Genomic DNA, 14978 nt, shown 5'->3' with positions numbered 1-14978 from the left:
ACTGGCGTTCCCCACACTGGGTGGAAGGTTGCGTGGTAGCCCTGATGACCCTCTGTTTCTGTGTTCCACGCTGTATTAAGTGGCTGGGGCCGCCTTCACAAGGGATCGCAGACGAAGTGACCTAAACCACAGAGAGTTATGGTCTCTTAGCTCCAGAGACAGGAAGTCCTAAGTCCTAGTAGGGGCAGGGTTGGCTCCCTCTGCGGGCTGTGGGGGAAGGATCTGTCCCAGGTTCTCTGTCTGGCTGACTGTTATCCATATTTTTCCTGGGTCTTTACAAGGTCCTCCCCCTGCTGTGTCCAAGTGTCTCAAAGGACACCTGTCACTTGCATGAGTCCAACTTGACCTCATCCTAACTTAACTAATCACATCTGCAGAAACGTTATTTCCACATTGAGGCAGGGGGTTAGGGCTTCGACATGTGAAGGGCGTACAGATCCAACTATAACACCCTTGGTACAGTCAGTGTGTCTGTGTCCTAGCTGGACAGGCTTCTAAACTGTTAGGGAGCCCTGGGAAACCGACCACCCACTCTAAGGTGGTCCACCATGGAAGAGCTGAGCTCTGTGTTACACTGGTCTGGAAAATGGTCCTATTTTCTCTCCAGGGAACAGCAGGGGAAGAAGGAAGCCCAGGACCTGCTGGCCCCAGGGGCGATCCTGGTGCTCCTGGGCTCCCTGGGCCGCCTGGAAAAGGGACAGATGGCGAGCCGGTGAGTGGCAGGTCGGGGTTGGGATTCCGTGCCTGGGGAACCAGGCTGAAATTGGAAAAGGGAAAAGAAAATACCAGACTCACCGCTAAACTTGACAGAAACAGAATCACAGCTAGTGCCCTTTGGCTGGCTGGGAAGGGGTGGTCTGTGGGCAAACAGCTGTCCACCCCCACCAGGCGAGATACATTCCAAGGCCACCACAGATGCCCAAGACCCTGTACGGAGAGCTAAATCCTGCATGTCACTGGGCAGCTCTGATACCACAGCGGGAGGAAGAGGCTGGGCCATGAGTCTCCCTGCTCTAAAAATATTTCCAGTCCAATTGGTAGTAAAATGGGCTTTATTCAAAGGCAGCTGTACAGGAAGATAGAGGAAAATTAATCATTTCAAAGGTTCTATCTCCCAGAAGAGAAGCTCTAGGGTAAGGAAAGCCTTTAAAAGGGAGAAAGGGATGAGGCAGGGATCTCACAGGCTCAGTCTCCTCCTGAGACCCTGGAGCCCCTCATGACTTCAGAAGGACCCTATCGCAGCAGAAGGAGCCAGCATCTGTGTCTTCGCCGGGGAGTGAAATTCCCTCTGTTCACACATCACATGCTGCTTCCCTCTCCATCCATATTTAGGATGAAGCTTTATTTACAAATTCAGTCAAGTAAGAGATTTAGCAATAATAATAAAATAGAGAAATTAAAACAGTCCACTGCAATAGGCTATTTAAAACTGATAAATTGTTTGTTTCTGGAATTTCCTATTCAATATTTTCAGACTGTGGCTGAACCACAGGTAACTGAAATCCTGGGAAGCAGAATCACAGATGAGGGTGGCCTGCTGCATCCGTGGCCAGTGCAAGCACAGTGTGGACTGCGTGCCAGGCAGGGCCAGGTCCTGGGGACACAGAGATGGTCAGTCTGTGTCCTTAGGTTTTGGGGACTGAGGGAAACGGTCGTGTAGACCAGTACCCCTGGCCCACAGCTGTCCAGGGGCTTCCTGGTCCCCTCTGGCTCTTCCAGCTGATACTTCCAGAAGTCGAATTGTGACTGTCATTCAGCTGTGAGAGCAGCAGCCTAATGCTCTTGTTCTGCTCATTCTCTCAGGGTCTGCGTGGATCGCCTGGAGCACCTGGACCCCCAGGGACCAAGGTGAGATAGTGCTTGACTGCAAACTATACCCCACAAGTCGCACTTACAAAGGGCCCAGGAGCTTTTTCATGAGCAACTCGGTCACCTCAGCTCACCCCCACATTTCGCTGCTTGTCACCTTCCTTTTGACTAAAGGTTCTATGACCTGTAACTGCTACCTTGAAGCAGTGGCTGCACAGTCAGTGCTTAATAAATTCTTGCTGTTTTAGTCAGCTTTCTGGTCACTGCTACCAAAATATCCAACAGGAGCAACTTAGAAGAGGAAACGTTTATTTTGGGTCCCAGACAGTTGTAGAGCTGCAGTCCCTCAATAGCCCACTCCACAGCTCTGGGCCTGAGGGGACGCAGAACGTCATGGCAGAAGGCACAGCAGGAGAGCAGCTCTGGAGATGGCGGCCGGGAAGCAGAGAGAGAGAACTGTGCTCATGAAGGACAAAATATCCACCCCAGAGACACACCCGCGGTGACCCACCTCCTCCGGCCACAGCCTGACCTGCCTTCAGTCACCCCTCAGTTCACCCCATCACAGGATCAGCTCACTGGTTGGGTCAGGGCTCTCATAATCTGATCATTTCACCTCGGAAGGTTCTTGGATGGTCTCATGCATGAGCTTTTAGAGGACACCCCCTATCTAAACCATAACACTTGCTGACTCAATTAAATCAAGAGACACTGGCTTCCAGCTGGCAGAGTAATAGATCTGAGTGGTCTTAGATTAGGTGATCCCTGAATCTCCGAGGCTTGACACAGTGGCTCCTTTACCTTGAGTCCAAGGGACATCTTGGTGTGTGGGAGTTTGGATCCATAAAGCCATCCAGGGACTCATGTTCTAACCCAGCAGCTCTTAGGTCCTCCAGGGTCTCAGCATCTTCCCCCGAATCCTCAGTATAGAGGGGCAGATGAGGGGAAAGAGAATGGAGACTGGTGGGAGGAATGAGCCAGGCCTGAGGTCAGGATTCATGTCGGCAACCCTTAGTGAGAGTCCTGATGGGGAGACCCGGGGGTGTCATCTAGTCGTACACCCAGGGGGAGAGGGCCACTCTGAGGACACCAGCAGTCTCTTCCTCTATTCATCAGCAGTTGCAATCCAAAAAAGGTGACTTTCCCCTGCAGGGTGTCCTTGAGGGAACTTTCCCAAGCCAGCAAGGATGCCCTGGAGCTACCTTCAAGAGGATTCATGGATTCCTGTTCTTAACTTCAGCACCAATGGCCAGTGCACTTATCATTTAACCCAGTGCAGGCTCCTGAGCTTCCCACCCAGGTCAGATTTCAGGGTGGGCTTTGGGAGAAGAGCAGTGCTCAGGAGGTGTTCCTGGGGCCCCGACAGATCATGGCCCAGAAGGTAGAGTGGACATAGACGGCAAAGGCAGATGAATGCTGGGGGATGGGGGACTTGGCCTCTCCGTGAGCTCAGAGGCGGCCTTTTGCCCAGTCTGGTTTGATAGCAGGTGGCCTCTTGGAGGGGGTGGCGTTTTTCCTGATTTATGTGTCTGTAGCAGCTGGCAGGGAAGAAAGCAAGGAAGCAGTGACGTGGGGCAGACACTGAGGTGTAGGGTCCAGAGTGCTCTTGGAGGGGCTGGACCGTGAACAGCCACCTCCGGGGAGAATTATTTAACCAGCTCAGGGCACAGGCTTTAAAGAATGTGGGTCAGTCAGTGCTCAACATTAGAATGCTTATTACATTTTTGGCTTTAACCTGATAAACACATTGAAAAAGCACAAATGTAAGTGTTATTTGGAAATCGTATGATTCTTACTGACTTGGACATGTTTATAAAAACAGTTATTTGGAAAGTTCTCATGAGCCTTCATGCCCCCCAACCCACCCCACCACTTATAGCCAACGGGGACTTTCCTGAGGCATTGTACCTTCCTTCACATCCAGGATTTTAAGATTCAGCATCCAAATATGATGCTGTTACAGGAAGTTTTACTCCAAGCCCCAGAGACTAGTCGCTTGTGCAGGGCCTTTTGCTCCCCTTATTCCTTGTTTTGTGTGGCTGTGTCTTGGGGATCTCAGCAACAGAGCCAGAGTGCATTGCTTTTCAAATTGTATGTGAAAGGTTTGTTGAAATAATATCCAGTCTCAGGAAGCTGGAGGCTCCAGGAACGGTTACTGCATCTCCGTTAAACTTCTGGGCTTGATGGTTTTCCTCTGTTCAAGTGGTGACCGCTGTCATTACCCCACACCCTACTGATTGAGACTGCAGCATGCCAAGGTGCTTTCCTCCGACTGGGATTGTTTCATTGTGTGTGTGTGTGTGTGTGTGTGTGTGTGTGTGTGAGTGATGTGTGTAAATATAAGACAGCCTACTGTTTTCTGAGGAACAAGAAGGCAGTAGCTTTGCCTGGAATTGGGGGTGTATACAATAGCCCTGTATCCTGCAGCAGTGGGCCCCTGTCAGCATGAGCAGGACAGGGAAGCAGACAAGTTCGAGTTTCTGGAACCTCAGGAATTTACACCCCCGGGAGGAGCATGTGGGAAGTCCCCTGGCAAGCAGAGAGCCCAGGTTGCTCTGTAGGGCCTAGAGGACACTGGTGGCCTCTTAGGATAGGAAGTGAGGGCAGAGCAGCACATTGGGTCTCTAACTATTTATGATCCCGTATCCAGCCGTATGGGCTTTTCTCCTTTATTCCTTTCATTTTGTGACTATTTCCTTGGAATCTCAGCAACAGAGCCGTACAGTATTGCTACTGTTTTCTCAGGCAGAGTGTTGGGGGGAATCAATGATGTCATACCAATAAAAATAGCTCCTAGCACACAGTCTCATTGCATGCTGAATAAATATTTGTGATTTTTATTTGACTGCCCTGTGTGGACACCTGGAGAGGCTGTATCCAGGCTGCAGGCATGCTGTTGAAGAAAGCCCCAGGGGAAGAGGGAGGCATCCATAAAAGTTAGAGAGGCAGGCGGAGACCCCGGGGCAAAGAGCATGGAGACCCTGACCTGGGCTCAATTCCATGGGACTCGGGATTAATCATGCTGTCTTTGGTCAAATGTTTCCCACTGTTTAAAAGGTGACCCATTCCAATGTTGGTATTGTGTAAATTTGTAAATAGGATGTGGTTTAGAAATCATGGTTTCCATAGTCAATGCATTGGGAAGGGAAACTGGAATTTGGAGATAGCATTAGTTGAAGAATGAGTGATTGAGGGACAGGAAGGAAGGAAGGGAAGAAGGGAGGGAGAGGTGGAGAGGTGAGTGTCTTCTGCTGTCTGCTGGTGCTCTCCTGGTGCCGAATGGGTGAGCCTTGGGAAGGAGGGGGCTAGCAGGGATTCTCATCAGCACACCCTCAGCCCTTCCTGGTTACTTAGAATTGCAGAAGGCTCTTCAGGACACTTTTCCTTGTCCTGAGTGGCAACTTGTTTCCAGCAGAATGCCTGGGGTTTGGCTTCCTGCAGAATCCCAGTTCAGATACTACAAGATACATAACGTGAAGGCAAGTGCTTCATTTTTCTGAGACTCTTTGTTCCTTTTCTGTACGAGGAAGTAAGGAATATTTGACACTAAGAACTCCTCGGGAGAGAGCTGACCTTCTGGTGCACAGCTGCTGCCCTGGGTGTGGTTCTCCGTGCAGGACCCCAGACTTCTCACACATGCCTTCCCCAGACTCTGTGTTACAGATTCGCGTGCACATGCCCTTTCTTTCAAGCCCATTGACCTCCCTGCTTCTGCTGGCAGAACGTTAAGGACTTTTGCAGTATTCTCAGGGCCCTTTAGCAGTGTCTGTTCATTAAGCCGTGGAGTAGTTTTGGAGGAGTTGTTAGCATCACAGCAGACCACACACAGAAACAGAGCCAGATCTGACCCCGGTATAGAAAAACAGTCAGTTACTCACCGCCCCCAGGAAGGGGAGGCCTTTGTCCCCGACTCCTTCCTCTGGAGGGAGCTTATTGTGCTCAAAGATGGTGTGAATGATGGGGGAGACTTGCTCATTTTCACTACTCGATAAATAGATGTTAAATGAACAAAGAAATGGAGAGTTTCTATGTTCTAGCTCCTTACAGAGAAGTCGGAGGGTGAAATGGGCACGTGGTTGGTGGGAGTGTTGAGATGGAGGGAGAGGTGCAAGGCGTCTGTAAGAAGACAGCAGAGGAGTGGACCGGGCAGCCATGTGTGAATGCAATGACTGGGTGGGTCAGCTGACGGGTAGGTGTTCGGAAGCTTCCACTGTGGATGCATGAGCGTCTCTGGGAAGGCCACCGTGAGTCTAAGAAGCAGAGATGTCAGAAAATAGCACAGAAGAAAACAAGTCCGGGTGCTGTTGTGGCTTCCCTGGCAAGGGTGAGAGCTTGCTGGTGTGTGGAACATGGCTATGGGAAGAGAAGGGGAGCCCAGTGAAAACCGAAAATAATGATAGGAAAGTCACATGGAAAAGCCTAAAGCAAAACCAAGTGCGAAAGAATATGGATTTCTCTGATATTTATATGTGTTTAGCTGGTTTTCTATCTGCTAACTCTGCCGATAGATAAAGTGATAATGTGTAAGTATAATCCTGAGTGTGTTGCACAGCTTTGCATCCCTGGGACCATGTGTCTGATCAGAACAGTAAAAGAGGAAAATTGTATTTTGGCTCATGGTTTCGGAGGTTCCCTCCGTGCTCCACCAGTGCCACCCACGGCTTTGGTCCTGGGGTCAGGAAGAGCATGATGGTGGGAGTGTAGGACCAGGGAAAGCTGCTCAGCTCCTGGAGGCCAGGAAGCAGCGGGGCTCAGGAGCCAGGGACAAACTGTAACCCCCAGAGCATGCTTTCAGTGACCTAAGGTCCTCCAGCCACCCCTTCCTGCCTATGGTTAATCCACTCCAGTGGTGAGTCCAGTGACTAGGTAACAACTCTCATAATAATATGCAGGGACTCTGCTGGATGGTGTTATTTTTCTTGTTGAGGGTCCTAGGACACAGAGACGAACTTACCTAGTTCGTCTTATCACAGGATGAGGTTGACATTGTCCTGGGCCTGGACCTGGAGTCACATGACAGTGACCACTTGACCTGGTCCACTGTGGCGAGAGCTGAAGACACACAGCAGGGATCAGGTTTGCTCTGAGTTCATGAGCCCTGTTTCTACATTGGTCTTGGTTCTTGCCCTGCTCTTCCCATCCTCCCCATAGTGCTCATTTGAGTTCCTCTCCTGAGCATCCCATCTTCCCAGAATGGGCTACACCACATCATTCTGAAGAAACAGAGTGCAACAGGCTGGAAATTTGAAAAATAAAATATGTTGGGGAAGGAACTACTGGGAGAGTTGAGGGTGGGCCAGGGATGCTGTGGTCCAGGGATTAGTGGGCTGTGGCCTGGCCACCTGTGGGCCTCTGGGGTACAAGGGGAAGAAACAGCATCAAGGGAGCCCAGCCAGGGACCGGACCTTGGTCCCTATCTTCTGTGAGAAGGTGCCCAGGCTTATTTTCTCCATCCCCACAAATGATGCTCTGCTTCAGAGCCTAGCATGGGTACTGACAGTGAGCAAGCCTCTGAGTGAGTCATTCTTTGGGCTTGGAGCCTAGATGGCTGTTTCAGTGGACAAGCGTTGTCCCCAAGCCACAGTCCTGCTGCAAGAAAAATGCCTCATCTTAAAGGTCCAGAATGCTCTTTTATTTTCCCTTAAAACAGAAGAAGATAGACTGCTTATACATGAGAATTTTTAAAAAATGCTTCAACACATACATCTGGTAAAGCAATATGTTGCCCAGCATTCATGGGTTCTATACAGAACCAGTTGGTTGCACATTATCTGGACAGCTCTACAGAACCGCCTCTGAGACAAGTTAGCTCATCCCAGGGACAGTAAGTGGCTGGAGCAAGGCTGTCTGCCACCTCAGTCTCAGGCTTGGCTGCTGTCCAGCTGACCTAATAAGTACAAGAGGACGTTCTGTTGCATGAGATTGTTGGGCCCTGTGCCTTTGGGATCAAATTTAGTTTGAATTATGGAGAGGTAGTAATACGCATCCCCCATGTCTCAACATTTACTGTGGGGTCTGGAAAAGCACCCCAAACAAACTTGTTAACAGTGATGCAATAAACATGTGTGAATGAAAACAAATGGGAAGGCCAAGGACTGCAAATAGCCTGTGTGGCCCCAATCAGGGCCTGCTGTCTTGGAACTGTATCGGCACTTACTTCCAGAGACTGAGGAGGCCAAGGTTGTGGAAGAGGCCTAGCTTGCTACACCCAGAAAAGTGACTCACAAAATGTGGGTGTCAATAAACCTTGATGGACTGATGAATCCGTTTACCAGTGATTTAGGCTCGGAGTTGAGATGTGGGTGTTTGTGTGGTTGGGATGGAGTCATAGATTGGAACTGCGGTCACCCCTGCGGGAGGATCATAGTGCTGTAATCACTTTTAGTACCATGGTCAAGGTTGGCGACCTGTCATCCTTGGAAAGTACATGACCACAGTCATTGCTGTGGTCCATGTGGTTCCACCCAAGGCTTTGGTCCTGGGGTCAGGAAGAGCATGATGGTGAGAGTCCCCACAGTGGACCTCCTCCTGGGAGCCGAGCAATGGCACATGGAGGTCTGGCGGTGGGAGAGGATGTTGAAGAGTGGAAGTCAGGACCCCTGGAGGGCGTGGGTATCCTGTACCCTGGACCTCTCCTTCCGGCACTGACCTCTCAATCTTACTTTTCTTTCTTTCTAGGGGGACCGAGGAGCACCTGGGATCCCTGGCTCTCCTGGTAGTCGTGGTGACCCGGGCATCGGGGTTGCTGGCCCTCCTGTGAGTTCTTACCCAGCACGTCCTTGCTCTCAAGGCCACCAGCCTTTCCCTGCTGGCTCCCGTAGAGTGTGCGGCCGGGGCCTCCCTGTAGGGACACCCCTGCTCCAGCTAGCATGGTAGTGAGCCGCTGGTCTGTCGGGGTGGAAGGTCTACGCCCACGGCTGACGTGGGTGGAAGACTAGGCGTACTTGTTGTGGGAATGATGAGGATGCAGCTTTTGGAGAGACCAAGACTTGTCTGATTAAAAGAAGGGAAGATAAATCTTACTAAAATTTGAAAAGTGAAAACAAAGACTCATGGGACAAACTCTGAGAATCTTACATCATAGCCTGCGACGTTGGTCTGGTTGGAGAAGGGGTCTGGAACGGGCAGACAACGTGCGTTCATGTCTTTCAGGCCCCAAACCCCAAAATGAACTGACTACCCTGCTTCCTCTAATTAGTACAGATGAGAACAGAAATGAAAGCACATCTTCAAAACCAGATCCACTGTGTGGTCCTCGTCGTGTGGGTTCTAAGGAGTCTTTTCCTGTTGGTCTGCTGGGTGTGAGTGCGTACGTCCCCGAGGTGGCGGCTTAGGAACTGATGAAGCCTTGAGTTTTGAGGGCTCGTGGGGTCAAGGACGTCCAGGCCCTCATCCAGTGTGAGGATCGCTCTCAGTGCCCTCACCCAGTCCCCTGAAGGCGTTGAGAGAGAGAAAACGCACTTTTTCCAAGGCCTGTGCTCCTGGCTCTGGAATTGAGAAATGTTTTTCCGTGGAAAACAGGTATATTTAGTAGAAGTTTCTTCTCAAAGAGAAAAGGTTTGGGGTGCTCTGTATCCTGCCATTGCTTCTTAATCTTCCCTTTGGGCTGCAGAACACAGCTTTTCTTCCTCCCGCCACTGAATGACAGCCTTTGGAAAGACAGTTTTCTCTCGAGGTCTCATTTTTCTCTTTAGTCCTTTCTTTGCTAAAGACACCATATCGCTGCACCTTCAAATTGCATTTATTTATTTTTTTCTTGACAGCCATGACTTACTATTATTTAAAAGATAGTCCTCACTAAGTCTTGTAATATCCAAACTACCTACACATTCATGTTGTTGTTGTTCTTATTTTGACCCAGATGCACAATCTAACTGTGCCCCTACTAAGCATGACTGGGATATAACTAGAGCACAGAGCCCAGTCTCTCCATGCTTTTGCATGTAAGGATTTCGGAACACAACCAATGATATCCAAGGTATGCCATTCTTCATATTTAATCTCAAAGAAGAAGGGAAATCCAATTTATCTCCCACAAGGTCACTTGTAAGAAAGTTCCCCTCTTTTCCCCTGAGGTCTTCATGCAGACTAGAGTCATCCGGGGCTTCTTGATGCCTCCCCCAAGTTCTCCTGGCCCCCCCGTCTTCTGCCCACCCACTCCAAAGCAGGCCCCGTTGCCTCCCGCCAGGCTGGAGCACCCACTGCTGCTCCCACCCACTAGCATTGAGGGTTCCTTTCAAGGTGGTAGGAGAACAGGGGACTCTGTTTTCCTACATGTCCCTGAACACCATGGGAAGATCCTTGGGAATGTCTACTTTGGTCTCTTTTCTTAAAAGAAATTCTTAGCTAGAATTTCCGCTGAATACTTCATTCATTTCACTTTATTTCACTGGTTTGATCTTTGTCTTGGACTGTGCTTTTCGGTCTCTGATAACTGAAAGGTTCAATGTGACTAAAGATGCAGTGAAGAAGCAGGTTTAGCCAGACTTTCTTATTTCTAAAATCCTCAGTTTGGGGGGTCCCCTTCCCCTGCAGGGAGGGTTCTGTTGGACATGGGGATTACCCTTTAGGATAGAGAAGGGACTGAGAGGGAAACTGGGAGTCTGAGACCTGGAGGTGGCACCCTCCCTTAGGTAACAGGGTCTGTGTGTCCAGGGCACTCCTCAGGGAGTCACTGTACCCAAATCAGAAAGCCAGCCAGCAGGGCTGCATGCAATTCACCTACCTCCCATTTAAGAGTCAGCGAAAGCCACCCATGAAGTATGTCCCCACATAAGTGTGTCCACCTGAAAAATAATTGGCTTGCTCCAACCCAGAGGCTGTAAATCAAGTGTTTAGTGTCTTCCTACCACTTAGATTTATTAAAAGCTTCCGTGGTGCATGGAACCTTATTGAATCATCATAAATCTTGTCTTTGGCCTCCAGCCAAGGTTGCTGCTAATCTGGGATCTGCATTAAGGGTTCCAGGACATGCTGAGAGGAGGCGTATGGAGGAGTGAGGGAGGAGTGTGTCAAGGTCACTGGGGATGCTGCTACCCCTTTACAGGAACAGTGCCCTTTCTGAGCAGTCTGTCTTATGGGCTTTGAGCATCACATCCACCGCCTCATTCAGTCTCGTGGGAGCTGATGGTGCCCTTTGGCTGAGGCTAGGGCCCCAAGAGCAAGGAGTTTATTTGGGAAGTGATCCCAGAAATCACTATTAGTGACAAAGTGAGAGAGAAAAAGGAAGAGAGACCAGGGAGCACATGTTAGTGAGTGGTGGCCCCTGTGGGATCCTGGACTCAACTCACTCCATTGACCCAGGGTGATCACAGGGTACAGTGTGGAAGTCTTTCTGCAGAAGGAGCATTGAAGCTGGCTGTTAGTGTTCTAACACCTGTTTTCCCAGGAACTCAGTCTACCCCCTGCTTGGACTCTACAGTCTTGTGTGGCCAAAGCAAGCCCTTGGACAGGGGTCTGCAGCTGGGAGCTGCCAGGGTTGGTGTGTCCAGGGAATATGGGGGTAGGGGGATGACATGTCTGGACGTCACTGTTCTTTAGTGAGCATTTCAAGATTCAGAAGGTCCAGTGGCTAGTCACTGTCAGCTGGTTCAGGAGTAGGACTTGGTGCAGACACACTTTCCATACCCCCTGAAGCCGGTCCTTGTGCCTCTGTGGCATCTTGTTTGGGGGCCTCAGGAGGACAGACAGACTTCCTCGTTCAGTTCCCCAGAGAAAGCACATGAAGTGCAGATCTGGCTGTAGGTCAGTCTCTACTTTCTGCCTCCCCTAAAGTCATGGTCCAGGCCTTTGGCATCCAGGGGCAGTGCTGCCCTGGCAAGGGGCCCAGGACTCTGTCTGCCAACCTCTGCTTCCTCAGTAGACAGGAGGAGGTGTGGCGAGGCAGGTGTTTGGGGTTTTGACTTACTGCTTCAAAACATTCACAAACAAGAAAGATCCCTTTAATCTTCAGGTTGTCTCTGATCTTCCTTTAGCAAGGTTTGAGATGCTAAAAAATAGCTTGCTCAGGCTGTGGGAGGGTCAAAGTACTGATGGGCCTGGGTGACACCAGGAGCTAGGACTCTGCAGGGACAGCCCACAACCCTGGATCCCTTCCTTCCACCCTGTCCCAGTTTCCTCATGATAAGGTGACAGTGATTTCTTCAGCATCATCAGAGGAACCAGGAGGGTCACAACCTGATGCTCTTGGTGATAACACTGGGCTCCCTGCCCTGCCCATGTGATGTTAGAAGGATCCTCTTCCCCCTACATCTTTCTCAACCTTCGCAGCCTAAAGTGACTGAAGCTGGTCGTATGGATGCCTTATTCAGCCTAGATGCTGGGCACACATGTACCAGGTCAGGCTCACCCCCCTCCAGTGGTCTGTTAGCCTGAGGCACCAAGAAGCTCACGAACCAGTTATGTGCAGGAAAGCATTTCAGGTGTCTGACCAAAGGGTTTGCTTTCTGCACTCCTCTGCTTTTCAAGGAATGACTCAATCATGATAGAGATGGCAGCCACTAAAACAAAGAGTAAGACCAATAAGCAACCAACCTCCACTGGCTAATTGCAGGGAGTGAGCGGGTGCCTAGAAATGCTTCATCTCACAGGCACCTCTCAGTTCGTCCTCCCAGCAACCCCACCAGACCAACTCCAGGTTCCTTTCCTCTTACAAATGAGGAGAAGATGGGACATGAAACCCCTACATGAGGGCACACTGGGGAGTGAGGGTGGACCCCAGCATTCTAACAGAACAAATGTCCGAACCCACTTGTTAGTAGCTTTTTGTCATGATGACAAAATACCTGAGAAAAGGAGGAGAGATTTATTTTGGCTTCATGGTTTCCGAGGTTTCAGGCCATGCTGGCTCTATCATTTCTGGGTCTATGGTGGGGTGGAAAGTCATGATGTGAGAGTGGGAGGAGCAATCACGAGGCAGGAGTGAGAGAGGAAGGGACTGGGGACCAGATATGCCCTCCAGGGATACAGCCCAGAGACCTAAGTCCTCTAACTAAGGCGCCCTTCCTGCTCCTAAGTTCACCACCTCCCAATAGTTCATTAAATTATGGGCCCATCAATGGCTGAGCCCACTGATGAGGCTAGAGCCCTCGGTCCATCTCTTCCTCAAACCCCACCTCTGAACATTGCTGCATGCGGACCCAGCCTCCAACACATGAGGCTTTGGGGGAACTCAGATTCCATAACACCACTGTTGCAGTGGGGGACAGGAATGAGGGGTTTAATGTACATGTCAATCCTCACCTATGCTGGGGTCTTCTGGTGTCCATATTACTCCTGAAATATTGACTTATATGTCAGCCACATTTTTAAAAATTCATTTGTCTTATTCACCTGTTTGCATTATCACACCTGAGTCATTATCACATATCCCAAGATTACTCAGTAACACCATCGAGCCGCTGTTTATACTTCTAATTGTTTCACAAATGCCGCGCTTTGGCAGTTTTCTCTTCTTTGAATCAACAGCCAAGAAGTAAACACGTAGCAATTGGTTGGTCTTTGACTAATTTCTAGATTTTGCCTCCATTCTTTTGAAATTCATCTGCTGATGAAATCAGGTTTATTCTTTGGTCTTACAGTGCTTCCCACAGAGTGGGGCTGCTGCTGCTGCAGTTCTCGTGTCCCTCTGTCCCTGTGCTTCTGATCATTTGGGGCTCAGGTCTGGAGGCTAGATCAGGTTCAGGTCTGATGTCTTTGCTGGTACTTCACATGTGCTCTGCCATGGGGAGGTGCAAGATGTCTGGTGGAGCCCCTTTTTGTTATGTTTGTGCCCTTGGCTGTCCAATGCCTTCATCAGTTAGCACATCAAGGGCTGCAAATTGGTGCCCTTATACTTCTATCAATGACTCTTGCTTCATTAGCTGGAATACTTCTGTAGAGAGAGACCCCCCTCAACTGCCCTGTGTACCTTGTGGACACCTCACTTGGAAGGGAACAAGTCATGCTCAAGCCTTTCCACTGATTGTTTGCAAATAATGACTTGATGCTCTGACTTTTTGCAAAGGTGAGCAGAGAGATGTTGTTTGTCTGTTAAGCAGAATTTTGGATTCATAACTTTAAACTTATATGTTGCGATTATTCTTCCTTTTGATGATCAACTTATTTTATCTTATGCTAGTGGGAGTCTATTCAAGTTGACCCTGAGTGCTTCTGACAAAACCTGCCTGTCTTTGATAATGGCCTTGCCATCTGAAATGACAAGGCGTTCTAGGCTTGCTGTGTACATTCTTTGTCCAGATCTCTGGTCAGTCTTTCGTTCAAGGAGTAGCAGTTCTTTCTGGTGAAAAGTGGTATCAAAGGCTGAAATTGTAGTGTTAGGTAAAGTGACTCTTGAACAAACATATTGGAGGACATAATTCTGGAAAAGAGTGCTGTAATTACCAAAGACGTACTCAGGCTCCAGATCCCGTTAGGTGCTCATTAGGGGTCTTCTGGTGTCCATATTTACTCCTGAATCCTCCTCTGCACGCTCTCATATTTCTTAAAAGGAGACAGACAGAATAACTATGGGAATGCCAAGACCTGCAATGAAGACCACTGGGCAGAAAATCTGTTCTTCTGAGCAGATTTTGTATTAATTGACATCTTAAAGGAAATGTGGAGCCTAGTATAATGAACGATTTAAATGCTTGAGGTAGATCATGGAATTTAATTGGAAGACAAGAAGTGATGCTAAAATGACTTGGCAGCTTTCCCAGGCCAGCAGCCAGCTGTCCCCTGCCCCTTTTTCTTGAAGTAGATGTAGGCAGCGATGGTGAGAACCATTCCACAGTGGAACAGTTTGGATGCTTGTGTATTGGTCTGTGGGCACCCAAGACCAACTTGACAGAGCCCTCGTGTGGCGGAGGGAGCCATGCCCTCTGAGTTACGTTGACCAGGAGTGACCCTCTGAGTCCCAAATTTCACCTGCTTGACTTTGGCTAAGGTTCTTAATGGATTTTAGCTTCAGTTTCTTTATCCATAGCACCGAGACCTGCTCCTGCAAGTCCTGGAGTTTTAGTCAGATTTTTCATTGCTATGACTAAAAGACCTGACCAGAACAATTATAGAGGAGGAAAAAGTTGATGTGAGGGCTCAGGGTTTCAGAGGTCTTGGTCTGTAGGCTGGCTCCATTCTGGCTCAAGGTGAGACTGAATATCATGGTGGAATATCAAGGTGAAGGGAAGCAG

General features: G+C 49.4%; 1 protein-coding gene across 1 annotated transcript in view; it reads left to right on the top strand.

Annotated features, from left to right (window-relative positions):
* Col22a1 (collagen type XXII alpha 1 chain) overlaps window positions 1-14978 on the top strand; it is a 216866-nt gene that overhangs the window by 129008 nt on the left and 72880 nt on the right. Inside the window, exons 37-39 of the mRNA XM_076836022.2 lie at window positions 608-712; window positions 1804-1848; window positions 8488-8565. Of these exons, the coding sequence (XP_076692137.2) occupies window positions 608-712; window positions 1804-1848; window positions 8488-8565 (228 nt within the window). The remainder of the gene's footprint in view (window positions 1-607; window positions 713-1803; window positions 1849-8487; window positions 8566-14978) is intronic.

The sequence above is a fragment of the Callospermophilus lateralis genome, chromosome 16 (assembly GCF_048772815.1).
Source record: "Callospermophilus lateralis isolate mCalLat2 chromosome 16, mCalLat2.hap1, whole genome shotgun sequence".
Classification (NCBI taxonomy): Eukaryota; Metazoa; Chordata; class Mammalia; order Rodentia; family Sciuridae; genus Callospermophilus; species Callospermophilus lateralis.
The sequence above is the reverse complement of the archived record's forward strand: the minus strand, read 5'-3'. Positions and strand labels throughout refer to the sequence as shown.